At 43.4% G+C, this 23,774-nt stretch overlaps 3 protein-coding genes across 4 annotated transcripts; all 3 read right to left on the reverse strand.

The window, feature by feature from the left end:
* Positions 1-2,057: 2,057 nt before the first annotated feature.
* On the reverse strand, positions 2,058-8,725 carry pank2 (pantothenate kinase 2). Of its 2 annotated transcripts, XM_012826847.3 has the most exons (7): positions 8,314-8,724; positions 6,991-7,343; positions 6,441-6,685; positions 5,923-6,099; positions 5,389-5,512; positions 4,625-4,750; positions 2,058-3,260 (listed from the first exon to the last, which is right to left on the reverse strand). In XM_012826847.3, the coding sequence occupies exons 1-7, from the start codon at positions 8,564-8,566 to the stop codon at positions 3,210-3,212; spliced, it is 1,329 nt and encodes a 442-aa protein (XP_012682301.2). In that variant the 5' UTR covers positions 8,567-8,724; the 3' UTR covers positions 2,058-3,209. The 2 variants fall into 2 exon arrangements, with proteins under 2 accessions (XP_012682301.2, XP_031436520.1); XM_031580660.2 differs by lacking the exon at positions 2,058-3,260 and having other exon boundaries at positions 4,630-4,796; positions 8,314-8,725.
* A 1,647-nt stretch (positions 8,726-10,372) lies between these two features.
* On the reverse strand, positions 10,373-19,048 carry mavs (mitochondrial antiviral signaling protein). Its single transcript, XM_012826807.3, has 6 exons — positions 18,866-19,048; positions 15,194-15,252; positions 14,874-15,003; positions 14,186-14,366; positions 13,385-13,998; positions 10,373-13,220 (listed from the first exon to the last, which is right to left on the reverse strand). The coding sequence occupies exons 3-6, from the start codon at positions 14,994-14,996 to the stop codon at positions 12,192-12,194; spliced, it is 1,947 nt and encodes a 648-aa protein (XP_012682261.2). The 5' UTR covers positions 14,997-15,003; positions 15,194-15,252; positions 18,866-19,048; the 3' UTR covers positions 10,373-12,191.
* Positions 19,049-19,362: 314 nt separating this feature from the next.
* On the reverse strand, positions 19,363-23,207 carry LOC105899559 (osteoclast stimulatory transmembrane protein-like). Its single transcript, XM_012826758.3, has 4 exons — positions 23,134-23,207; positions 22,646-22,705; positions 21,272-22,277; positions 19,363-21,136 (listed from the first exon to the last, which is right to left on the reverse strand). The coding sequence occupies exons 2-4, from the start codon at positions 22,684-22,686 to the stop codon at positions 20,834-20,836; spliced, it is 1,350 nt and encodes a 449-aa protein (XP_012682212.2). The 5' UTR covers positions 22,687-22,705; positions 23,134-23,207; the 3' UTR covers positions 19,363-20,833.
* Between the last annotated feature and the right edge of the window lie 567 nt (positions 23,208-23,774).

The raw sequence follows: 23,774 nt of genomic DNA on the forward strand, positions 1-23,774 counted from the left end.
CAAATCTGTTCCACTGCACCCAATGTCTGTTTACCCATCTCAAACCAAGGGCTGTCTTCGCGGCATATTAGTATGGCAAGCCAAAGCAACCTCACTTAGTACTTTTTGTGTTTATATGTTTTTATGTTTACTGTAAGCACCTTCACACCAGAAAAAATTCAATTCTGATTCTGATTCTGATTCTTGTCATGGTCTTTGACTGGCCAGGATGACATTAGTTGACCTTAACCGACCCTCCAAAATGCAGACAATTACTGAAGTCAGGTGCTGTGATGCAAGTAATCCTTCAGTGCTCATGGTGAACCAGACCTTAGCTGACAGAGGGGGGAAGGAGGTCATGTTTTGGCAGAAAGATCGATAAAAAACATCTTTGTTAACTTGTTCAGCTGACAACAGGAGGGAATCAAAGTACTGCCATTTAGAGATATACTTTTTTCAAGTCTCCATGCAATCAAAGCTGACATGCACGCTAATATAATTCATTCAAATGAACTTAGTTTGAACAAGGACATAAGAGGATGTTTTAGAAATATCAAGACATTTGATCTCATTCAGGACTTATAATATAGCATCTTCAGTGGATATCCTTGTTGCCAGAGAGACGTCCTGTGACTAAACCTGTAGTCTTAATTGGATCCTATGAACTGGTTGGCAACATTGTGTCAAACAACTTTTGTGGTGCAGGGTGTGGACCCAAATAGGCGGTTCCAACAAACACATTTGCTGGGACGGGGTGCTGGTAGTGAGTAATGTCTGGATGCATTTCAGCCTTGCTATCAGAGATTTGGTAATATTTACTCAGCAGATGTTTATATCTGAGGACACAGACAACACACAGCACTGTTAGAGTCTCCATTAGTGCCAGTCTGAGTGCTCCCTGGGAAGTGGAGGTTTTAGTTCATTACTCTGACATTTCTGCTACAGGAACATCAAATAAGCAAAGCACTGCATCCTGTGTTTTATTCTCTCACAGGCCAGTACGCTTTCATAAGGAGCTCATTGCTGTGCCCCTCTCAGTGTCTGGTGACTTCCAATCTGAGACACCCTGCCTCCAGGATCTGGGTGTGTGTCACTCAGTCTCCCAAAAAACAAACGCTGGTGGGGGTGGTTTGGCCTCCTCAGCACTGCAAACCCATGATCAAGCTAGGTCTGGTCAGGAGCCAGGCACATCAATGGGGAAACCAAAACAAGCGTGGCCACTAGATGTGCCTCTAGTGTGCTTTTAGAGGGTTTTATGAGTGATGTTTACCATCATTTATTTAAGAACGTGCAGTATAGTTAGTGTGATTGATTTAGATTTGATTTAGATTGATTGATTTTGGTGCCACTGGTGAAATATGGACACTGCTCCTCATCCGTCCTGAACCCGTGTAGTGCTCTTGTAAAAACTGGTTGCAAAGTGTAACCCCTGTCGTTCTTTTGTTATTGAAAATAAAAACTAAATGTTTACTATCCCCTCTTAGATGGATTTGACCCTGGATCTGTACCAGACTTGTGGCAAAATGAACTTCATCACCCCGGCCACAAATGCACCCCAACTCGCCCCACTGAGAATTTAAAAATGGCCGTTTTGGTTTTTGTACACATTCCTCCAGAGGAATGGCAATATCCTGTGCCCCTATTTTTGAGATATCTCTACACAGGATGTCTGTGAGACTGCATGCTGTGCCTCATCTCATATCATGATGTTTTATAAACTGAATGGCGCTGGACTAGTGAATGATTAAAGCCTCTCACCTGAGCAATTGGCTACGTAGACCAACTGGTAGCTCAGGTAAACATGAACTAAAAAAATTGTCTAGTCTACTCACACCAATAATCAGGCACTCATGTTTCTGGACAATACAAGACTAAATGAGCTATCCAGCAAAATGGCCCGCATTCACTTCCATAGGAAATGAAGTGTCAAACTACTTTTGTGTTTCTCAAAGAAGCTCATATGGCTGACACGTATATCAGTTTATAAAGCAAGAATTGTCTTAATATAAAAAAAACAGAACACTTGTCCTTAAACAGACTTTGATCACTGTACAAGAAATTGCAACAACACACTTCAATCACTTTAAACATATTTTATTGCAACCAACAACATTCTTTACAGTAAAAAAAAGTAGAAATAGTTTTTTTTTTTTGTGCAGATGTGTGCAATAAGCTCCATAACAGCAACTGGTTGTAGATCTTTGTTTAACAGCATCATAAAAAAATACTTTTTTTTTTTAAAGCATATAGACCTTCTTTGTCTTACAGGCACTTCAGAGTAAATACGATTCTCCATTTTTACCTCACAGTTCAATATTATTATAATTGTAATATTATATACATGACCAAATATTAAATGACCCATTTGTTTTTAGTTTGAATCAGTCTGTGAGGAGCCATATGTGCTAAGTAAAGGAGTTGAAATTTTCCTTGTGTGGTTTAGGTGACTGGTCCCACATCAACTGAAATGTCTCACAGAGTTCAATAAAAACAAACTGCTCTGTATAGCACTCGAAATAGGAGACAAGTCTGTTTCAAGATGATCCACATTCCGTTGGAACATAACCAGATCATCGTAACCAGAACAAACACCATGGACATTAAAACACACCGAGAGACATCTTTGACTTGACGTTCAACAGAAAGCAAAGATCTTTGGCTCTACTATCCAGCTGAAGTGGACCTGAAAAGGTCTGCTGTCTGATTGTCTGTACATGTCTAGAGTAAACAAACCATTGCTTAGTAGCAGGGCAACATTCGTAACCTTAGTTTACATCTGATGTCAATCACCAGCTGCTGATGCATAGTATCCCTTATTAGCTTAAGGCCATGTGCTACAACAATTCAGCAAACCCACTAACAGGGCTTAAGTTCAGCTGAGGGCTCTAAGCGCAGAAGAACTCCAGTGAGTGGAGCATCTGTCTACAGAGCGAGTGGGCTGTGAGTGATTAAGGCTACATGGCGACAGAGTTTAAGACAAAGAGGAAGGGATCAGCTGGAGAAACCCTCGCCCCGGGGGACTGGCCTAACTGTGAGTGGAGATCACACACAGGCTTAGCCAGAGACGGTGTGATGAGAACGATTGGGTTTAAGTGGGCGCCTGAAGGAGGAGACCCGGCTGACTACACCCAGGTCAGAGGACAGATAAGAGAGAGTGAGTGTGTGTGTGTGTGTGTGTGTGTACACATATGTTTGTCTAGTGCTCAGCAGTGTAAAGAAATGGGAAATGTTCAGGACGGTTTCAGCAGTTCCAGCAATGCTCCCACAGCGCCAAAATAACCCTGCGCACACACACACACAAACACACAAACAAACACACACACACACACACACACACAAAGACGTGAGTCAGAGATGTGAGACAAGTGACCCTTACTTTCATTAGCAATATATAACACAACAAAAGCTCACAAATACTATGTACAAGAAGTATTTTCCATGTGAAAACACATACACACTGGGGCTAAGTCGACATTAAGTTCACCCGTCATTGTTTTCGAAAGTAACAGGTAGGCTAGTTAATTTTCCAAGGCGTAGTTTATGGCGTATTTATGTGGTGATGACTTGGTAGGGCTGCAGCGGTATAGACATTTCCTTACAGCGGTATTCGAAGAATGTCGTAGTACCACAACCAAACCCCCCTGTGTTTAATTACCTCGCCAAAAAGGTTATGTTTCCGTTGCAGTTTGTCTGTAAGCAGGATTACGCAAAAACGAACTTAAAGCCTGATTTTCGTTAAACTTAGTGGAAAGGTGTAGCGGTGCTCTACTAGTTCATTCATTTGACGCTACTTCTCCCTTAATATGTTGACATTGTTGAGCTTAAAGAGTTTAAGGAGTTATAAATATGCATAATTATAAAGACTTTCTGTTCTATTTCTGCATGGCATGTCTCGCTTGTCTGTTAACTTCTAGTTAGGTCACCTCTCACATTTACACGTGAAATGACCTGGAAGTGGCAGCCATGATAAGAGTTGGTCGAATTCTCTAAATGCTAAGGGCAGGTGCTTCAATGCTTTCTTTCTTATCTCCGTTAGCATAGGGTACACTGAACCATCCTTTAGGAAAGGAGGTAATGCCGTCCTACAATTCCTTGCGGCAGCTATATTTTAAGACTCACGTCAATGACATCCACCATCGCATATTTCTTAGTGTCAGCTCAGTCGGATTCTATTAGCACCGCTGTTGCCTTTTCCCCAAGTCCTTATAAATTCTCCTTACCCTGTTTCCTTGACCTCATGACATTTTCCATTGAGGTCAAGGAAAAGCGGTTAGGAAAAGACATAGGACGTACATTTTTTGATTATTCAATCGCAGCCCATGTCTCTGTTAGGCTCTGAAAGGTTCGTCTCCTTATTGATAACGATGTGAAATTGGATATGTGGATATATTTTCTCAGAGTTAGAGCTCTGACTTCAAGTGGCGTTCTAGTGCAATTTTCCCGCTTTGGACAGGTCAAGCTAGACGCTATGTGAAACGTCACGCCTCTACTACTGGAACGCCGGTACAGTGTCTAAAACACAGACTGGGGCAGCATTATACTGGCTTTGTCTGGTTCAAAGAAAACAAGCACAGCCACCAGAACAAGGGGTTTCCTTAATGCCGCTATAGCGGGGATCTGTGTTTAGAAGGGACTACGGACTCACCTCATGTCTTAGGAACAGAGCCTTCAGCTGTCCTTTGCTCCAGTAGTCCATGGCATAAGCCAGCAGCTTCATGGACAGTGTGTTCACTCTCAGGAAGTTCCCCACGAACACAACTCTCTCAATATTCTGATGAGAACACACACCAACCCACGCACACAGAATGATCACACATCTGCAAAAACACACACACCCTATTCACATTTTTTCACAGTTTCAAATACACAACACAAATTTCCAATGGGAGGGATTACGAAACTGGTACATTCATTTAAGTCATTGTCCCAGTAAGGGGAATAATGAATAATAAAGCTCATATTAAATCATGTTTCAGGCATAATTACTAACTCTGTTAGATGATGTTGGTGGTGTTTACCGTCTCCATTCCAAGCAGTGTGTGCAGCTGGTCTCTGTGCTCTCATAGCCCTGTACAATGCTGCTTGATCGGATTCCACAAGGCAGCACCGTAAAGAGGCTGAGAGAAGAGAGAAAGAGCTGTGTGTGTGTGTGTGTGTGTGTGTGTGTGTGTGTGTGTGTGTGTGTGCGCGTGAGAGAAAGTGTCCCACATGTGTGCCTGTGTTATTAATAACAGATGTTGACCTGACACTTACATTTGAAGCTACTGCCCTTCAATCAGGACCAGGTTATGTTAGCGAGTACAGTGTATGTGTGTATGTATGTGTATGCATGTGTGTGTGTGTGTGTGTGTATACATGTTATAATGTGTAAAAGTGTGAGTGTATAAGAGTGCAAGTGTAAGCATGTACCTCGTTGAGAGCACACATGCGTGTGATGGAGCCGATGTTGTTAGTGATGGTGACCAGTGTGGCTCGAGCCAGATCCTCCTTAGAGACAGACTCTCTCTTGTCTTTGCACATCATATTCCCAAAACTAAACATGCACAAGAAAACACAGTCAGTAGGACTTATGACCCGCAACCTTAGGCCAGTATCAAAACTTTTTTATTGTTTTCCTATAAATCTGTTGGAATAATGTGGACAGTTTCTAAATCATTCTAAAAAGTCCTTATATACACATACATAAGAGATGGTGACCTTGTTTCTGAGATTGCTGGAGTCTTTAAATTACGATCACTCCAAAACATAGCTTTGGAGACGACCGCCCTATACACTACAGTTTAATAGAATATTGCCACTTCTGTCAAAGATGTGTGTATTATTGTGAGTCAGTGAAAAATTGCGCTACTGTGAATTTGAATGTGTGTGTTACGATGCATGTGTATATGTGTGTGTCCGTAATTGTGTGTCTATGTTTGAGTATTTAACTAAGTAACACAATACCTTGAAGCCACGGCCCACCCTGGCAGGCCGAACCTCTCGTAGTCTCCCCCGTAGATGTCTCGCACCAGCTTATCTACATGTGTGCTCTCCCCCCGTGAGGCCATCTCCAGAGCCTCCTCAAAGGTGCTGCAGCCAGTCAGCAAGCAACACATGCCCAGGAATGTACCACCACCCAGGCTAACATGGGGGACGACAGACCAGTCACTAACTGTACAAGCATGCACATTATCACTTCTTCACTTGCATTAAATAAGAGAGGGGTATTTCATTTCTGAGGCTGGTTTTGACTATGATGTTGCTCAGTTACTGAGCTAGTTTGCTTGCATGCATGCAGTGTGGGAAGATTTTAGGGCATGTCTGTGTGGAGCTGAACCTGGGGAATGGGGTTTAGACTGAGAATCTAAAGGGATTATGCCTCTTCTATTGAAAACTGTATCATCATCTACCTCAAAGAGTGGTGCTTTCTTCACACACAATCTACCTGAGCCCTACCACATAAGCTGTGCGTGTCTGAGTACCTGGTTCCCGTGACGCGTCTGTAGTCGTCTTTGGAGTAGACCGCCAGGATGCTGACTCCCGAGCCAATGTTGACCAGTAGAAGAGGGTACGGGTTCTCCAGGGGAAAAGCCTTCTCCTCACAGCGCTCTAGTTCAGTGGGGTTCTCGAAGTAGTAGCATTCGGAGGGCAACACCGAGTCGATGTACAGGACGCCCCGGATCAGGCACTCCAGCTCATCCAGCTTATGCAGCTCGAGATCTGCCATCTTGAGACAGAGGCAGAAATGATTTTGTGAGCTATTATGTTGGGAGTGGGAGTGTGTTAATTTAGCCAAAAAAAAAAAAAAAAAAGCAGTTTGTTTGTAAACAATGTTCATAAGCAGTCTGTCTAAGGCTGGCGTATGATTAAAATGCCAACCTACCTGGTGCTGAAATTGCTTTGTGTTTTAAGTGCTTTGTAAATGCATGTTTGCTTGACTGGGTCCGATTTGGGCAACATCTACCGTCAATGTATGCATTTCTTATTTAGTTAAATATGTTTTCATCTGTGTATGTGGGTGCACCTACCCACCATGAGAAAGTCCTGCTCGAACTTGAACGCCCCTCCTCCGGTGGCGCAGAGCGTGGTGTGTAGGCTGGAAAAATGCTTGTCTCTAACCATTTGCAGGAAGCCGGCCATGTCGTGCGTGGGGAATCGGATGAAGTGCAGACTGCCCGTGCGGCCACACAGCGACAGCCCTGGCAGCTCAAGGTACACGTCGCGGATTCCGGCGGTCCCATAAGCCGTGTGGGATGTCAAGTAGTGGCGGATGCTGCGCAGGTTCTCAACCTCCTCCTGCTCCTCCTCCGCTGTCACGTCTGTCGGCTCAAAGTACACTAGCTTCACCAACGCCCCGCCAATGTCCATACCAAACCAGGGGAATGCTAAGTGTGTGACAGAAATAGGCAATGAGCATAAATGAGCAACTGCACGAACATGTTTTTATTATACATGTTTCTCCATAACTCTAATGTTAGTGTAAACATCAACAATACATACATGTAAAGCAATACATCTCAAGGGATATTATCGTTTATTATAAAAAAAGAAAAATGGTCTCTACAGGCCTATTAAGAAATAATTTCACATAATAATGGCGCGTGTAATTTGGTATACGACAGTGTTTGAGGGATGGAGGTAGAGATTTGCTGTACAATAACTATAACAGCTAGAATGGGGTTGAATGATGAGCAAGACGCCATCTTGACTGAATACAGCTGCACAGCATTACGAAATGACTAACGTTACCTGATGGTAAAACGTAAAGTATTTTCGTACGGAGAATTAACGACACAGAGATGGTTAAATAACACTTACTCTGTGTAACGTTAGCCAGTTGGTTAGAAGCTGCATGACTGTCGACAAAGGGACTTGCTTTATTTTATCCCACACTTTGTCCTGAATCATTATTTAATGAAATAGTGACCTCTCATCCAAACCTTATATCTAGTAATAACAGTTGTTACACCTAACGTTAGCATTGTTGGCTCCAGTTGTTAATGAAATTGTTGGCTAGCGATATTTCCCAATTAGCCTAATTTGCGTCCCAATTAGCTAACGTTAGTTCTCAATAGCTAGCTAAATTATCATTTTGATCGAAGGCAATATTTCGGTCCGTAAAATGAAAGATTTAGTTTTCTTGCTAATTTACCACTAAAATGTGGAGACTGGCTAACATTGTCTGATACAGCGTTACATGTGACTGTCATACTAAACACTAACTAACAAGGGAAATTAAATAAATAACGAACGTTAGATAGCCCGCTATTAACATCAAATTTGACACCCTTAATTTGACGTTAGCATGCTAGCGATAGCTAAGCTAATTATAACAGGACTAAAAAAAAAACGTACGGGGCCTGTTCTTTTTCAGTGACTCGGTCCTTTGTCTAACGGTGCTCGAGCTGGATGTCTTCCGAGAGATTGAGGCACTTCCCCCGGCCGATGCACCCTCCATGTTGGAGGTAGCCAAAAAGCTAACACTACTTGGCGTCTCCTTCCATGGACGCTGCTGCTGCTGTTGGTGCGTCTGCTTCGGTCCAATGGCTTCATCATTCTCGGTCTCCCCCGACGTTCCATCTTCAGTTTGATGACCATTCAGTTCCATTCAGAATGGGTGAAGAATTATTAGGCGAAATTAATGCTTACAAGACAACCCGTTTCGAAACACAACAACAAGATGATTGTCGAATTAATCCCCATTTCATTTCACATAGCGGTGCGTTTCTGTCTGTTTACAACACGAGAAATGCGCGTCTTCAATTCGCTACAGTGAGGCACGTGTTGATTGACACCCCCTCAACCAATGGTCTTTTTGATTGTATACGTAAACATTACGTATGGCTTGGTCTAAAGCGAAAATCTACATACAATGAAGATATCTACATAAAGTTTACATAAAACACGATTCATTGAAAACAATTCACATTGATTTTCCATGTGATAATAATGTATTTTCATTTACAGGAGGTAGATTAATTCAAGAGAAAGCAGTCCTAGACTACAACACAAAGTTAAGCCTAATTTCCTAAAGAAATGCGTAAATTAATTAAGACCCAGATGTAAAGCAGCAGACTGATTTAATACATAGTTACATGGCTGGATTTGAGATCTCAGTTAGACAATTCAAACAGAAATGTGCAATGCCGGACCATACAGTAGCAGCAACTGAAAGTCTTAACAATCTTCATAATGATTTCTAGGAATGCAAGTACCCATGGACACACACCCACACTTAATTTTCACATAGAGGACACCAAAGAGGCCAGGTAGAAGGATTAATTTGTTTGTCTTTACTAATACACAAGTCAGTCAGGGAGTCCAAATTAGCCTCACAGAGCAGTCTGTCAGAGGGGTATTAAAAGGATAAGGAGGGGTTCTGTGAAAGGCACAGAGAACGTCAAAATAATACAGAATGCTGCTCGCAAAGTTACTAAAACCTATGAACATATCTCACCTGTACTTGCATCTTTACACTGTCAAATATAGAATTGATTTCTAAGTACTCCTTCTAACATACAAAGCTGTAAACGGCCTAGCGCCTAGCAGGATGCAGCATTGGCAGCCATATTCGGAGGGAAAGCTAGCTGGTTAGTAGTTTTAGGGTAGGTAAGAGCCTCAGGAGCCACTTTAGGAGGGAATTGAGGTTCTTTGTTCCAGCTGGGTGACTATCGCTCTGTGACACTAACCCCCATTGCAATGAAGTGCTTTGAGTGGCTGTTGTTGAGACACATGAATGACATCGTCCCTGACAGTTTAGACCCACTGCAGTGTTTGACTACCATCTCAACAGATCCACTGAGGACGCCATATCACTCACACTTCAAACCACTCTGGCCCATCTTGACAACAAAAACTGTTATGCCAGGCTGCTATTTGTGGATTATAGCTCAGCATTTAACACTGTCATCCCATCCCACCTGATCCAAAAACTCCTAGATCTGAGACTCAGTGCCAACCGGTGCAACTGGATCCTGGATTTCCTCACCAACAAGCCTCAGCAAGTGCCAATGAGTAGAAACACCTCCTCTACCCGGATCTTCAACACCGGCACTTCACAGGACAGTGGTTCTCAGCTCACTGCTGTAGTCGTTGTTCACACATGACTGTGTGGCCAGACACAGCTTCAACACCATCATAAAGTTTGCTGACAACACCGCCATTCTGGGCCTGATCACCAACAACTATGAAACGGCCTACAGAGAGGAGGTGAGGCTAAAGCACAACAAACTGCCAAAACAACAGAACAACAAACTGCCTTGTCAGAACAACAAACTGCCATAACAACAAACGTTAGAACGCCAGAAAACAGGATGCAGCTCACCCCCCCATCTACATCTGTGGGGTTGCTGTATAGAGAGTCAGCAGCTACAGATTCCTTGGGATCAATTAAAGACAAACTTGAAAACAAACAGTAAGTGAACAGTGATTAAGATCAAGCTTTTATTGTTGACATCGATTTGCAGTAGTCAGTGGATCACATTAAGTCGGTTGTGGTTGACTGAAATATACTCTTACACACAGCGCATTTCATAACAACTGGACAAGAAAAGGTTCATTTCAGACAAACATTTAAGTTAAAGTGCTATGAAGTTCTGATCTAAAACTAGCGCACTAACTACCTAAAAAGCATGCAAAACCTTTGGAAACACCACCAACAGTCCAGTTGGCACTGATAAAAGCTTGCAAACATGTCAATTGCCGTCTTTTGGCAATGTCATAATGTCGTCTTTTCGTAGGTGTTGCGTCCCGGACCACAGAAGTGCATAACCTGGACGACCATATGCTATCAAAATGAATTGAAGAAGATGAATGAAGAAGATACCAAAAGTAGTGGCAAAAAAGTGGCAAATTGTTGCAGTGTTGCTTTAAGTAGGTAGGCTTGTGTTTGCTCCAAATAGAGGTCAAGAGTAGATGGTTACGTTGAATCTGGTTACAAAAAAAATCGAGGAAACAATACTCATGGTGATATATACAACATATCACCTTAAAATGACACACATCTGATTAGCTCCATGACAATATTAAAATGCCAATATGAAATCATCAAAATGCTTATATTACCCCAACATATGTACATACATGCAATTTATAAACTGGGATAATTCTGCTGTCTTCTGGGACTAAATTACCACACAGACATGGTTTGAAATTACACACCCATACACACAGACACAAACAAGGACGCAGACAGATGCGCACTCTCTCACACACACACAGACACACACATACACATATACACCCACAGCACAAATACAAATAAATGGCTGGGCTTTGGGTTTCCATTCAGATACAGTATTTCCAGACCTGAGACCCTGTTCAACAGTCCATCCACAACAATCCATCCACAATCCAGACAATCCTATTACAGTTATTTCTGAATAAGTAATTCACTTTTAACCACGCTACACCAGCTTATTAATTGACATCAGTGTGGACTATGCTGGCTCAGAAGGGTTACGGTGTCGAGTCTTAACATACATAAGAGCACTTTGTGAAGGGTTGAGAATTACTCCATGATTGCACCAAGTACTTGGGAAGGGGAAATATTCCAGATATTTTACAAGTTAAGACATTAACAGAGTTAATACCCCATGAGCTCTTCAAAGATAATACACACAAAATATATTTAAATATGAAGCATATATTCAAAATGATAAATTATAAACTTATATGTTTAAATAATCTTCTGAAATAACATTCCCAATGTAGATCAGAAGCAACACCAACTAAACTTTTCTGGACTAAGACTTTCATTGAGAAGACACACAAATACTCATACACACTTCATTAAGGAGGTCAGTTCACAAGGTGGCTTACATCTTTGCAAAAACTTCAGATGTAAGTTTCCTTTAGCTGAAGCAGGAAGGAATGCTGATCAATCACAAGGTCTAACTCGGTCAGTGCATGGGGTTTCACTATTGAATACATGTGAAATGTAGGAGAATAAACAGAAGGACAATGATTGATGAAGCACTGACATGGAGTAATAGAGCTGCAGAGTACTATGAGAAAGTACATAAGATGCAAAAGTGTCCCTTCTCCCTTTGCAGAAACAGTCATTGGCTTGCACTGTCATCATAACGGATTACTAGGGATAGAACGAGGACAGTTCTGTAAAAGGCCATAAAGGTGGTGGTGTGGATTCATTAAAAATATTATGTGAGGCAAAATGGTAAGATATTATAGGGATATATCAGGGGGGAGGTCCTGAGGCTTGGTGCTGGATGTCCTCAGTTGCGCAGTTTCCAGGCAAAGAATAGGGCACAGACCCCAACCGCAGCAGCTGCTGGAATGAGAGGAACATTTTGAATGGCGGGTAAGAGGGCTGCCCAGGGCATTTCTCTCTGCTCTTCTTCGTTTCTCTCTCCTTCCTCTTGTCCTTGTGCTTCGTTTTCTCTCCTCCCGAAGATGACCTCAGTCTTTGTGTTGCTGGTATCCTCTGTGCCCGAGGCCTCTTCTTTCTCTGGGCTCAAATGGACTTCATGTCCCAGAATGCTTAGTGAGACGCTATGGTGGTTGGTGGTTGGCTGTTGCTCTGACAGGCTTGCCTCACTTTGGCTGTCACTGTGGTTGACCATGGATGTGTCCTCACTGGAGACTACAATTTCCATTGTGCTTTGTTCCTGCCCATCTTGATTCTGGATTGATGGTTCTTGAGAAACGTGGACTACATGTACCAGGGTGCTTTGCTCCTGGGAACTCAAGGAACTGCTGCACACAGATTCATAGTGGTCTTCTGTTGGGGTGTGACGGGGAGAGGGGGCTAGGTCATCTAAGAGGCCATTTGGCTGATGGGACGGACTGCCATTTTCTTTGACAGTCACAGGTTCTTGGGTGTGGTTAGCTTCAGTAAGACTGGGAACTGAATCTGGCTGGAGGACTGGTTCAGGGCATTCATCTGCATTGGCCCTGGAGGAAACTGAAGAGCTTGAGTTTACCTCAGAGGCCGAGTCACCAGCAGCTCTGCTGATCTCCAGATCATCAGTGGTGAGTGAGCAAGGCTCAGGGGGTTGAGTCTCCGCGGCAATCTCCTGAGATAAGGAACTACCTTCAGCCACACTGTGTAGAACTCCAGGCTTGCTGAAGAACTCCTCCTCCAGGTCACTGTCCACCAGTGAGGGAGGGGGCTGGTGTATCATGGCAACCACAGGACTGGAGATTGGAGTAGGAAGAGGAAGGGTGATGTTTTGTGTCTCAGGTGGTGGTAGCTGGATCTCAGCATCTTCAGATGGTGCTGTGGGCTGCTGCTGTATGCTGACCTGGGAAAAGAATGAGAATGTTTCAATAGGTGTGTGATTGAGGTCTGTGTCAGTGTCAGTGTGTGCATTTATATATGTGTGTGTATTTGTGTGTGTGTGTGTGTGTGTGTGGAAGTCACATTCATTTGAACTGCTTGTATAAGCAAAATAAATGCACACCCTACCTGGTACATGGTCGGATCTGATGTTTCTTCTGGTTCTTGTAGGAGTGGGTTCATTTTGCAGCTGGGGGCGCTGCTCTCCTGTATGGGAGCTTTTGATGGCTCGGGGGGCTCCGGGGTGGGTTTCTGGGTGGGGGGCTGTGGATCTGGAGGCGGGCTGGAGGACTCAGATACTTCTGCAGGAGGGACACTGTGCGTGGGGCCATCAGGGATATCAGGCTGGGGAGTAACGCTCACGTCTGCAGCCTGGAGGATCTCTGCCTTAGCGACTGCCTTTGGAATGTTTTCAGGTGGTGCTGCTGTACTTGGAACTGATTCAGCCTCGGCAGCCATGTTGGGAGGTGGAGCCGGCTGGCGGGCGATGTCGGGGGTGACAAGAGCCTCAGGAGCCACCTTAGGAGGGGATGGAGGCTCTGTGGTCTTGCTGGGAGGGGGACTAGCCTTGGCAGGTGAACTGGGGAGGGGGGCAGATGCAGATCCATCAGCCACGTTGGGAGAGGATGCAGGGGCTGGTGGCTGGTCTGGCACATTGACAGCTGGTGGAGGAGGGTGCACGTGCGCCTGGATTACACTCCCTGGGGTGTCATCAGACATAACAGCAGCCTGAGGCATCTTATCTGAGGAATCCGTGACAAATAAAGACACTCAATGGTAAAATCACATAATGATAAAAATAGGGTACCATTACAATGTAGTGAGATAAATATTTCTGCATTTCTGCAAATGATTCTGCATACTTTTGCATATTTGCACAGTATATATGTGTGTGTTTAATTGTGTGTGTGTGTGTGTGTTGTTCCTTACTACTGGATGGTTTCAGTTTCTCGTATTCCTCTTTCATCTCCTGAGCGAGGTCAGCGTGCTCACACTCCTCCAGTGCCCTGATGAACTCCTCAGGCCAGTTTTCCCGCCGCTTCAGGTTATCAAGCAGCATCTGCATGGCGTTGTAGTTCCCCGTCATTTCCCGCTTCGCCTCCACTTCCTCCTAAAACAGGAAATCATGTTTGCGTGTAATGCTTCCTTCAAAGATATTTCGTAGTTTCCTTCAAAGAACTACTATCACTACAAGAACGGCACATATTTTATCATTGTAAATGTTCTCCAAGAGTTGATCCTTTCCAAATCCCTTGCTTAACCTATTGACCTACACAAATGCTTACAAACAAAGACTGAATAGAGGAAAATAAGAATAGATATAAATAAATCTCTGTGTGTGAAACTGATTTTCAAATCTGTGTAGGTAGGTGTGTATTTATGTGTATGAATTAAATGCAGGCGCTATGGGGATAAAAGAAGTGTGCAGACAAGTCCTTTGAGATACAGACAATTTGTACACACACTGCCCTGTTCATTTCTCAAATATATGGTCAGTAGAGGTATACTAGTGCACAATAGAAGCACATGCAGTGACAACGCAGAATTTCACCCTGACTGTGTGTGTGTGTGTGTGTGTGTGTGTGTGTGTGTGTGTGTGTGTGTGTGTCAGACTCACCCTGTCAGTTTGTGTCAGACAGCACAGATGAGGAAGGATCTCTCTCACTTTCACCAGGGTTGCGAAGCGAGCCATATTCTTCCGCACATAGACCTTGTAGAGTTTATCACTGGCGTACGGCATGGTTGCTCTGTAGAAAAGAAAAAAAAAGAGATGGAGTGAACAGAGAGAGAGAGACAAAACATTGTAGGACAAAGGAAGTGTAATTCACAAATAGTGGACTGGAATTAACTGAAAATCATTAACTTGAAACTGAATTTTTCTTCGGTAATTCAACACCACATAACTTATACATGGACATAGCGATGGCAGAGACATACCTCTGTCAGCTGTCTCCTCCAAGATGTCCAATATGGCTGCCACGGGTTCAAATTCCAAGCTAGAGAGGACATGAGAGGACACTATAATAACATACACTATAATGCTTCATTTAACACACACCACACACACACACACACATGCAATACACACACAGACACGCACACAAACACACGATGCAAAGTCAAGTCATGCATTCTCACCTCTGTCCTTTCACGTGATGTCTGCTCAATGCTAATCTGAGCATAGACAGCAATTTTTCTCTTTCTCTGACACACACACACACACACACACACACACACACACGTACAGCTGAGCAGACCCTGAGTCACAGGCTACAAGCATGGAGGGCATTGATGCTTTCTTATTGAACAGGAGGTTGCCTTCCTGAGGAATGTCCTTGAATGTACACACACACACACACACACTCACACACTCACACACACTCACAGATACACACACACGAACATAAAGGTCATTTACACATGTGTCTGTTTGGATGTATAATATTTGGGTCAGCTGACGGTCTGTGCTTTATTTACGATTCCAGAGTGAAGGTCAGATCAGATTTGGCCTTTTGGGCCCATTGTTGGTTACTTACTGAAGGTCATCTCCAGCAGGATAATCTCCACGGTGACGAGTTGCCATTGGCCTCTAATGATGGCGCTCAGATCAAATTTTGGAGCATTCTGGACCATCTGTTTGGTCAGGTTATACTGAGGAAATACTTTACTGAGTAAATCCTTTTTGTATAGGCCCATATTTACATGGTAAATGAGACAGAGAATAAGAATAAGTCCAGGGTGTGTGTGTGTGTGTGTGGGAGGGGGGTTTCCTTTCAGTTTTCATTTCAGTTTTCATTTCAGTTTCAAAGGTTGTCCCATGCTCCACCCCCTGAGGCTCTCATTTGAAGACACTCTAGGAAATATCCACAAGCTCATTATTTACCATCTCAAATGTACTCATACATATCTACAAACACACACACACACACACACACAATCACTCAAATCCCTCCAGTACACTGCACAGATAGAGTACAGACAGAGAAATAAACAGTACTTGCTTTCCTGAAGCTGTCTCGCCTCAATCAATGACACATTGAGTATTGTCTGTCAGTGAGTGTTTGTGTGTGTGTGTGTGTGAATACATGTAATGCCATGAAGCAAGCCTTTGTTTGTTAGGCACTAGAACACAATGAGCACAAGCAAACATAGGCACACACAAACACACGCCTACAAAAAATCAACACATATCCTATCATACAACACCCATCTTAATAGATGATGTATTGATTATCAAGGGGTTATTTAGTACATGGTAGATATGCAGAGGAGCAGATCTATCCTGTCCAGGCCAAGCTAGTAACCCATTAATGAGCTCCAGACTCCGAACAAAGGGCTTTTGGCCACCGCAGAGGAAAAGTACAACAGCCTGAGGAGACGCAGTCAACGCAGTGTCCCTGACCTCAATGCATGTGTCACCCACTGCCAGGCCTACGGCGCGGCACTGCTCATCGCAGATGTGTTTTAGGCAACCCCGCTTAGTCAAAAATGTTGAGTTCGTTTTCTAGGCTTGTCTTCACAGAAGGGGATTTTGTTGATGAGTCAATTAGGGTTGTTAGGTGCTTTTTTAAGGTGGGTGTTTCAAGTTGTACGATTGATGGTCTTTCCGATGGTATCCAGTGCTGCATGGCTTTGATTCAGCTGTCAACTGCACTCAATGTGGTGAGTCACTCACAAACAAGCCCTCTGCAGCCACCATGCTGTTTTAGTGCATGATCGTCAGCAGGACTGCTGCAGTAGTTTATTTCTCTTCAAATCTAGGTATTCGTTTTACGCATATTTAGAGACAGTACACAAATCTGACAAAATAGTTTCTGCATCTCCAGGAGCAGCACTGCATGTATCATACCAGGGGCCTTACTTAAAAAACAGCCCATCTGTCATCCCGTAGCAGGGCAGCCATAGTAACATCCACATTATACAACCCCATTACACAACATGGCCGAATCAACAGAACTCAAATCCCACAATCCCTTAACATCAGATGGTGACCAACAAACCAACCAACCCCCCACGCCAACCACACCACACTACCCCACCCCCATCTGCCAACTTGAGCTGGGATCTGCCCAGCAGACTATGCCACCCTTCTGCCTGCTGCCTTCTGCCTTCCTCCCAGTCTGCACTGCTTCTCTTTCTGACCAGATGAGAGTAGCTTAAGGTCAAGTTCAGGACACTGTCAGCATGTTGACCTTTGAACCTGCAGAGGATTAGTAGAGGTAAAGCCTGCAGAGTGTATGGATAAATGTATTGGTGCTTATGATGGTATGCTTTTCTGTGATTACTCAGCACTGACATCATATTCAAGACATTGTGGGTTGAAGCTGTGAAGCTAAATGATTAACTTCATCAGCATGTTTCAAGATGCCAACCTGTCAAACAATTATTGAAATGGTTTAAGACAGCAACCCTGACACAACCCTGTCTCGCTTTGCATTTTCCTATAGACCAGCTTATCAGATGGCCAGTATTTTCCCCCCTACAAAAGTGATAGACAACGGTGTTTATGTTTTCAGTGGGATGGAACTCCTGAAAACTACCATGAGCTATCCACACACACACACACACACACACACACACACACACACACACACACACGCACACACACACACACACACACACACACAGACTCATACATAACAGCTAGCAGTTTGACCCATGCATGTACACACATGAACGTTTTGCAATTTACATACTTTAGCACACCCTTGCAGTTGTATGTGTAAACAAATGTCTACAGATGCATAATGTGTGCAATTCACACCCTCTCTCTCATTCATACACACACACACACACACAAACATACAATGTATGTCACCTTGTGTATGCTGGAGTTCACACCTTTCACTAATGAAATAAGCCACAGTCTGCTTAATACAAAATCACAGCCCAGAGAGCAAAGTCTCTATGTTTTACACACACACACACACACACACACACACACACACACACAGTTTCATAGTGAAGCTTTTACTATTCAATGACTACACTGAGCAGAGCTTATGTTAATAACTCCAGTGCGATGACAGATTCGGTGGGCTGGTCTTTTCTTTTCGTGAAAGGGAATTTTTGACTAAGGAATGTCCTCTAACAGTAGGTCATCCTAACCCACTCCAGAGTCACGACTCACCTGGCAGCCTATATCACACACACTCTTTTAGTTTAATCAAATAATGATGATTTCTCAGAATGGATATAACACTCACTTGGTTAGTACTTTGACTGTGGCTCTAAACAGTATATTTCATGTTTAACGTAACTGGCTACAGTTGCACATTTTATCGATAAGACACTGCAATTTACTCTGGCGCAGTGGCCAAATATTGGCAACTGAAAACGTGATTCTGAGTTTAACACAGCCATACAGTTCGAACTAAACTCGCAATTTATATTTATTTTAATAACTTACTAACTGTCATAACAGTGAATTATATCGACTGTTCCTTGTGTACGGACACAGACTCGTTCCTCGCAGTGGCTACAGTGGGAGAATATTCAGATATAGGCAACTACCAAAATAGACCTACGGAAAAAAAACTTTTATAAAACGTGCTGTCGCAACTTTGAAGGACTTGTGGTAGGAAAAGGGAAATTAAATGTCTGTCTTACCTGCTACAGAGGTCAAGCAGGAGGAGAAGACCGCTCACACACCGTTTACTTTCGGTATTTCGACTCTCTCCTTCGTCCTACAGGCACAGTCCCCTCCTCCCGCGACCGACGGTTGGACAAACTAAGTGAATTTGCTCGAATCTTATTGGTTGGATGTTCCATCAGACGTCAGACAAAAGTGATTTTTTTTTTTGGTAATCCCCGGGTTTAATCCATTTCGGCCTAAATTACGATGTCTGGATTGACAACAGCTAGTGCTCATGATGCCTGGCCTCGACTTCTTTTCACTTTAGCACTACTGAATTAGATATAAATAAAAATCAGACTACATGTCAATAGCCGATGAGTCCTCTATATCTTTTGTCAAAGATTACTAAATAAATTAACCACACAACCACATGCTCACTCAATTCAAGTTATTAACAATAGAAAAAAAAACAGTCCATACTAATCGCTATATGTTAAAGAAAAACATAACTTTTGTAATAGCCTTTATTTAAATACACTGAAATAATACTAGGAAGCACATGATCAATGTTTTCCTTTTTACATGTATTCCTTTAAAAAAATACGTACACACCAATAGATTCATATTTGGTATGTATCCAACACTGATCTGCCACTTTTCTGGTAGATTCATGTCAGATCATAGCAGATCCAGTCCAGAGACAACCCTTGTCTGGATAGCTTGTGTTGAACTTGTTACCTGACCTCACTTATAATAAACGTTTTATTTAAAGATGTCTGCCAAATGAATAAATGTAGGCATTGCTGTACTCTTCAAGATACTTTATCTAGTTTGCGCCACTGAGATCTGTACTGTGCCACCAGCATGACACAGCATTGAGATTTGAGTGTATCCCCAGTAGATGGTGCTATGACAGCAGTGTAATATAACAGATGAAAATGACACAGGAAAATATCATATGGTTCAGCCTTGGATGTGTAGTGTGTGTGTATGTGTGAATGATTGTGTGTGTGTGTGTGTGTGTATGAGAGAGATAGAGAGAGAGAGAGAAAGAGCCATGCTTCCTTCAAGTAACCACTGCTTTTTTACTCAATCCACTTCAAAAGTTTTGTTCAGTCATTTAACACTTCATTGTTATTTAAAAAAAACCTCTGCTCCACTATTGCACACTACTTGTAACTCTTCTAACTAACTCTATTCATTGATCTCTGCCCTATCGTGATGTTGCCACTGTAGTGCAAGCCAGTTTAGTACTCCTGCTGCTGCCATGACACACAACACTTCTAAGGGAGGGTCTCGGAAACATCGCACCAAATTTTGGCCAGTGTTAGTGTGACCGACAGTCCTAATGGGTTCGAATGGAGAAGTGTTTCTTCTTCATTTTAAAGGGGCTGGTCCTTTGTCAGGAACTCCTGCAGCTTCTAAGAATTCTGCCAAAAATGCTCAAGACCCACCAAAGCCACTTCCTTTGATCTTGCCGTGGTTTTTATTTGTTTAGTGGTTGGAATTTTGCAAAGACATGAAATAGAATTGTCAAAAGTGCACGTTAGTAAAACCATCTGCTTGCATTGTCCATTATTGTAATTCACCTGAAGCATTCTGAACATTGTATTGCATTTACATTATGCATTTAGCAGGTGCTTTTATCCAAAGCGACGTACAAAGGAGAGAACAGCCAAGCTACTGGAATGAAGTTAAATGATCTTAAGCCCTTATTTGAACCCAAAGCTTCTGGCATCTGGGGTTACAAAGATGACAGTTGTATCTAGAATCTTCTGTATTCATGGAGGCTCTCCATACATGTAGTCAAATTGGTATACAACTCTCTCTCTCTCTCTCTCTCTCTGTCTATCTCACTATCATATTTACGGACAGGCAGATTTGCTCAGCCTGCAACACACTATATAAAAGTATAAAACCTAAGAACTGCCATGGTCAACACACCACTGAAAGCCCAGGCATTAACATAAAATATTCTTGTATCTTTGCAAAGATGAATCTCAATTCTCTATTTCTCTCTCTCTCTCGTCTAGAATCTTCCGCAGGAGGTGGTGGGTTCGCTCCTCCTCGCGGTGACTGTAGAAGGAGGCGCAGATCTTCCTGCGCAGGCGGCGAGCGAACACCTGGCCCAGGACGAGGACGAGGGCGATGGAGAGGAGGATGCAGACGGAGGAGATGATGGAGGAGGTGGGGGGGGAGAGAGGCTTCACGCAGTGGGAGGGAAGCAGGTCCAGTCTGTGTCTGTACTCTTCTCTGAAGGAGTGAGTGGTGAAATCAATAAAGCCAATCGCCGTGCCTCCTACCTGCCAAAAGAGGTCCAGAAACACAACAATAAACACATCTATCTATCTAAACAGACAGACAGACAGACAGACAGAAACACACACACACACACACACACACACACACAGAAAACACACACAGACACTCAAACTTACTTTCAAATCGACGGTGGTGTGGTATGTGATGCCTGGCATCTCTCTGGTCCAGGTGAGTAGAACCTCCAGTGCCCTGTAGATGAAGTGATCCAGACCGATCAGCGCGAAGCAGAGTATGGTGTACAACCCGAGGACCGCCACGCCCCACACGCACCTCTGCACCTCGGCACGCATCATCTTCACCCCCGACGTCTTCACCAGCCTGTCTTGGTACTTCATGGGCAACGTGCCATCGCCACTCGCTGCCAGAGAAGCCATGAGGCGCTTGGACGCGTACACGTTATCATACTTCAGGTCTGTGAGGTAGCCAATCAGGTACATGGAGGAGTTGGCTAGCATCATGATCACCAATGCTGCACCAATCAACTTCTGTAGCACCGAGGAGGCAAAGTTGAGAAAGCCATGCAGGGATTGTAGTTCGGCCTTCATGCTTTGGGTCATCTTGGAGATCTCTTGCCACACAGCGAGGACGTCGAGTTCCTGTTTCAGGACAAGGCTGCTCATGCCATTGTTGGACTCCATTTTTGCTGTCCATTCATTGATGTCGCTCAGGATCAGGTGTGTAGTTGTGCTGTAGTTTAACTTGCTCTCGATTAGGCTGTGGGATGAGCATCTGATCAGGAAAGCGGTCCAGTTGACATTCGCCACCATATTGGGCACACATGTTGCTATGGTCAGGGTCATCACCGTGGAAACCAGGATCTTGCGTCCCTGTTGAGTGCCTAGCGAGGGGATGAGGATGCTTAGGGTGCAGCGTGCAGGGTGGACCAACGTCAGGAGCACCGTCATCAGAAACGCACACACCCCTACCATGATGGCCACAGCGGTAAGGTCATAGGTTAGGCTGAAAACCATCCACACCAGCAGCAAGGCAGCCATCATCATAGAGACCAGGAGGCAGAGGAGGAAGAGGATGAAGATCTCAAAGCCGCTAGATGGAGTAGGCTTAGAGTAGACATCCCACAGGAACCTCAGCAACCTGGAAGATCCTGACTGAAAAGTTGATCTGAGAGAGAGAGAAATGTATCAGGGTGATTGTCTGTGGTCAAGAAGTCACATGGGCATGGGCATGCTATCATTATAAGAGCAGTACTAAACACATGTGCATATATTGGTGGCATTGTTAGTACTGAGGTACGTATATCCATTGCATTTGTTTTCTGAATGGTCAACGAATATGTAATGTCTCTGTACACTCACAAAGTGAGGAGGCTCAAATGTCAAGCACTCATGCAAGCACACACACACAAGCACAGGCAACAACGCAGCCATGCCTAACACACCCACACACACCCACCCACACAACCCCCCCCCCCCACACACACACAAACACCCACACATATACACATGTACAGTATCTGCTGAAGGACTCACAGCCCCTCTCTGGTTCGGTCCAAGCAGTCATCCGCTGTCATGTTTGATTGCAGGGAAAAACTGCTTTCGAAACATGAAGAAATTATACACATCTTACATATTCAGACCCAAACACACATATCTGCACCTGCCCAAACAGGCACCAAACTCCTCGTGTAAATACACGTGTTGAACATATAATCTTTAGACTCGTGGACTTTATTGTTGTATGGTAATCATATATAGAGCACTTAAAATTCAGTACTTTCAGTATTATGTTCAATATACAGTATTTATAATATTTCCAAATAGGCCTGTGATTAAGAACACCCTTGATCTCTGTTTTGTCTTGAAACTTTGACAATATTTTCACATTTTAATGCACAAAGGAAATAATGAAACATCAAGATGCACCGTCTCTGACACTTCCCTTTGCTACATCGGAAAACATCACAGACAGAATTTTAAATATCAAATTTGAAATACAGAAAATGTTTGGGTCACTTTACCTTTTCAACACCAGTGACAAAAAAGCTTGATGGATCGTCTGTTCATCAAACTACGATGGTGGGGTGGATCTGGGGTTATATGTGTGTGTGTGTGTGTGTGTGTGTGTGTGTGTGTGTGTGTGTGTGTGTGTGTGTGTGTGTGTGTGTGTGTATGTGTGTGTGTGTATGTGTGTGTGTGTGACAGAGAAAGAACATGGTGGCCCAACCCAGTGGAAGTACGCACACAGACACCCCCCTCCCCTCTCCATTTTACAGTTTGCTAACAATTACAGCGATCATAGATTACGATATAATACATGATATGTGATTAAATACTTCTGCTTTTAAACACACAGTTTTATAAAACCTTCAAGCATGTTTGTTGGATCTGAAGTGTTACTTATGTTTAGGTTTTTTTTTTAAGTTTGCTGTCACTGGCAAAGACCATTTCCTTTAGGTATAGTTTTCACCCCAGGGGCTGAAATAATGTAAATGCAGAATAAAAAAAAAATGAAATCCAATGAACATAACCCTGTTCATTAGCCTGAAGAATAATAGTATTTGTAGCAAAAGAGAACACAGCTGTCTTCCTCTCCATGTTGAATCTTTTGCACACATCCATACACTGCATGTATTGAATGTGAGAATGCAGTGCCCTCCCT

This window comes from Clupea harengus, chromosome 14, assembly GCF_900700415.2.
Source record: "Clupea harengus chromosome 14, Ch_v2.0.2, whole genome shotgun sequence".
NCBI lineage: Eukaryota > Metazoa > Chordata > Actinopteri > Clupeiformes > Clupeidae > Clupea > Clupea harengus.

Bases quoted from the DNA above. Each gene is read 5' to 3' on its own strand.
- pank2 (XM_012826847.3), bottom strand. From the start codon at position 8,566: ATGGAACTGAATGGTCATCAAACTGAAGATGGAACGTCGGGGGAGACC. The intron at 6,100-6,440 runs GTACTCAGACAC...CCCCCATGTTAG, and splicing joins AGACGCGTCACGGGAACCAG to CCTGGGTGGTGGTACATTCC. The intron at 3,261-4,624 runs GTGAGTCCGTAG...GTGTGTGCGCAG, and splicing joins CTCTGTTCCTAAGACATGAG to GGTTATTTTGGCGCTGTGGG.
- mavs (XM_012826807.3), bottom strand. From the start codon at position 14,996: ATGCCGTACGCCAGTGATAAACTCTACAAGGTCTATGTGCGGAAGAAT. The intron at 14,367-14,873 runs GTGAGTCTGACA...TTCCTGTTTTAG, and splicing joins GTCTGACACAAACTGACAGG to GAGGAAGTGGAGGCGAAGCG. The intron at 13,999-14,185 runs GTAAGGAACAAC...CGGATTCCTCAG, and splicing joins GAAACTGAAACCATCCAGTA to ATAAGATGCCTCAGGCTGCT.
- LOC105899559 (XM_012826758.3), bottom strand. From the start codon at position 22,686: ATGACAGCGGATGACTGCTTGGACCGAACCAGAGAGGGGCT. The intron at 22,278-22,645 runs GTGAGTCCTTCA...TCTCTCTCTCAG, and splicing joins GACCGAACCAGAGAGGGGCT to ATCAACTTTTCAGTCAGGAT. The intron at 21,137-21,271 runs GTAAGTTTGAGT...CTCTTTTGGCAG, and splicing joins ACACCACCGTCGATTTGAAA to GTAGGAGGCACGGCGATTGG.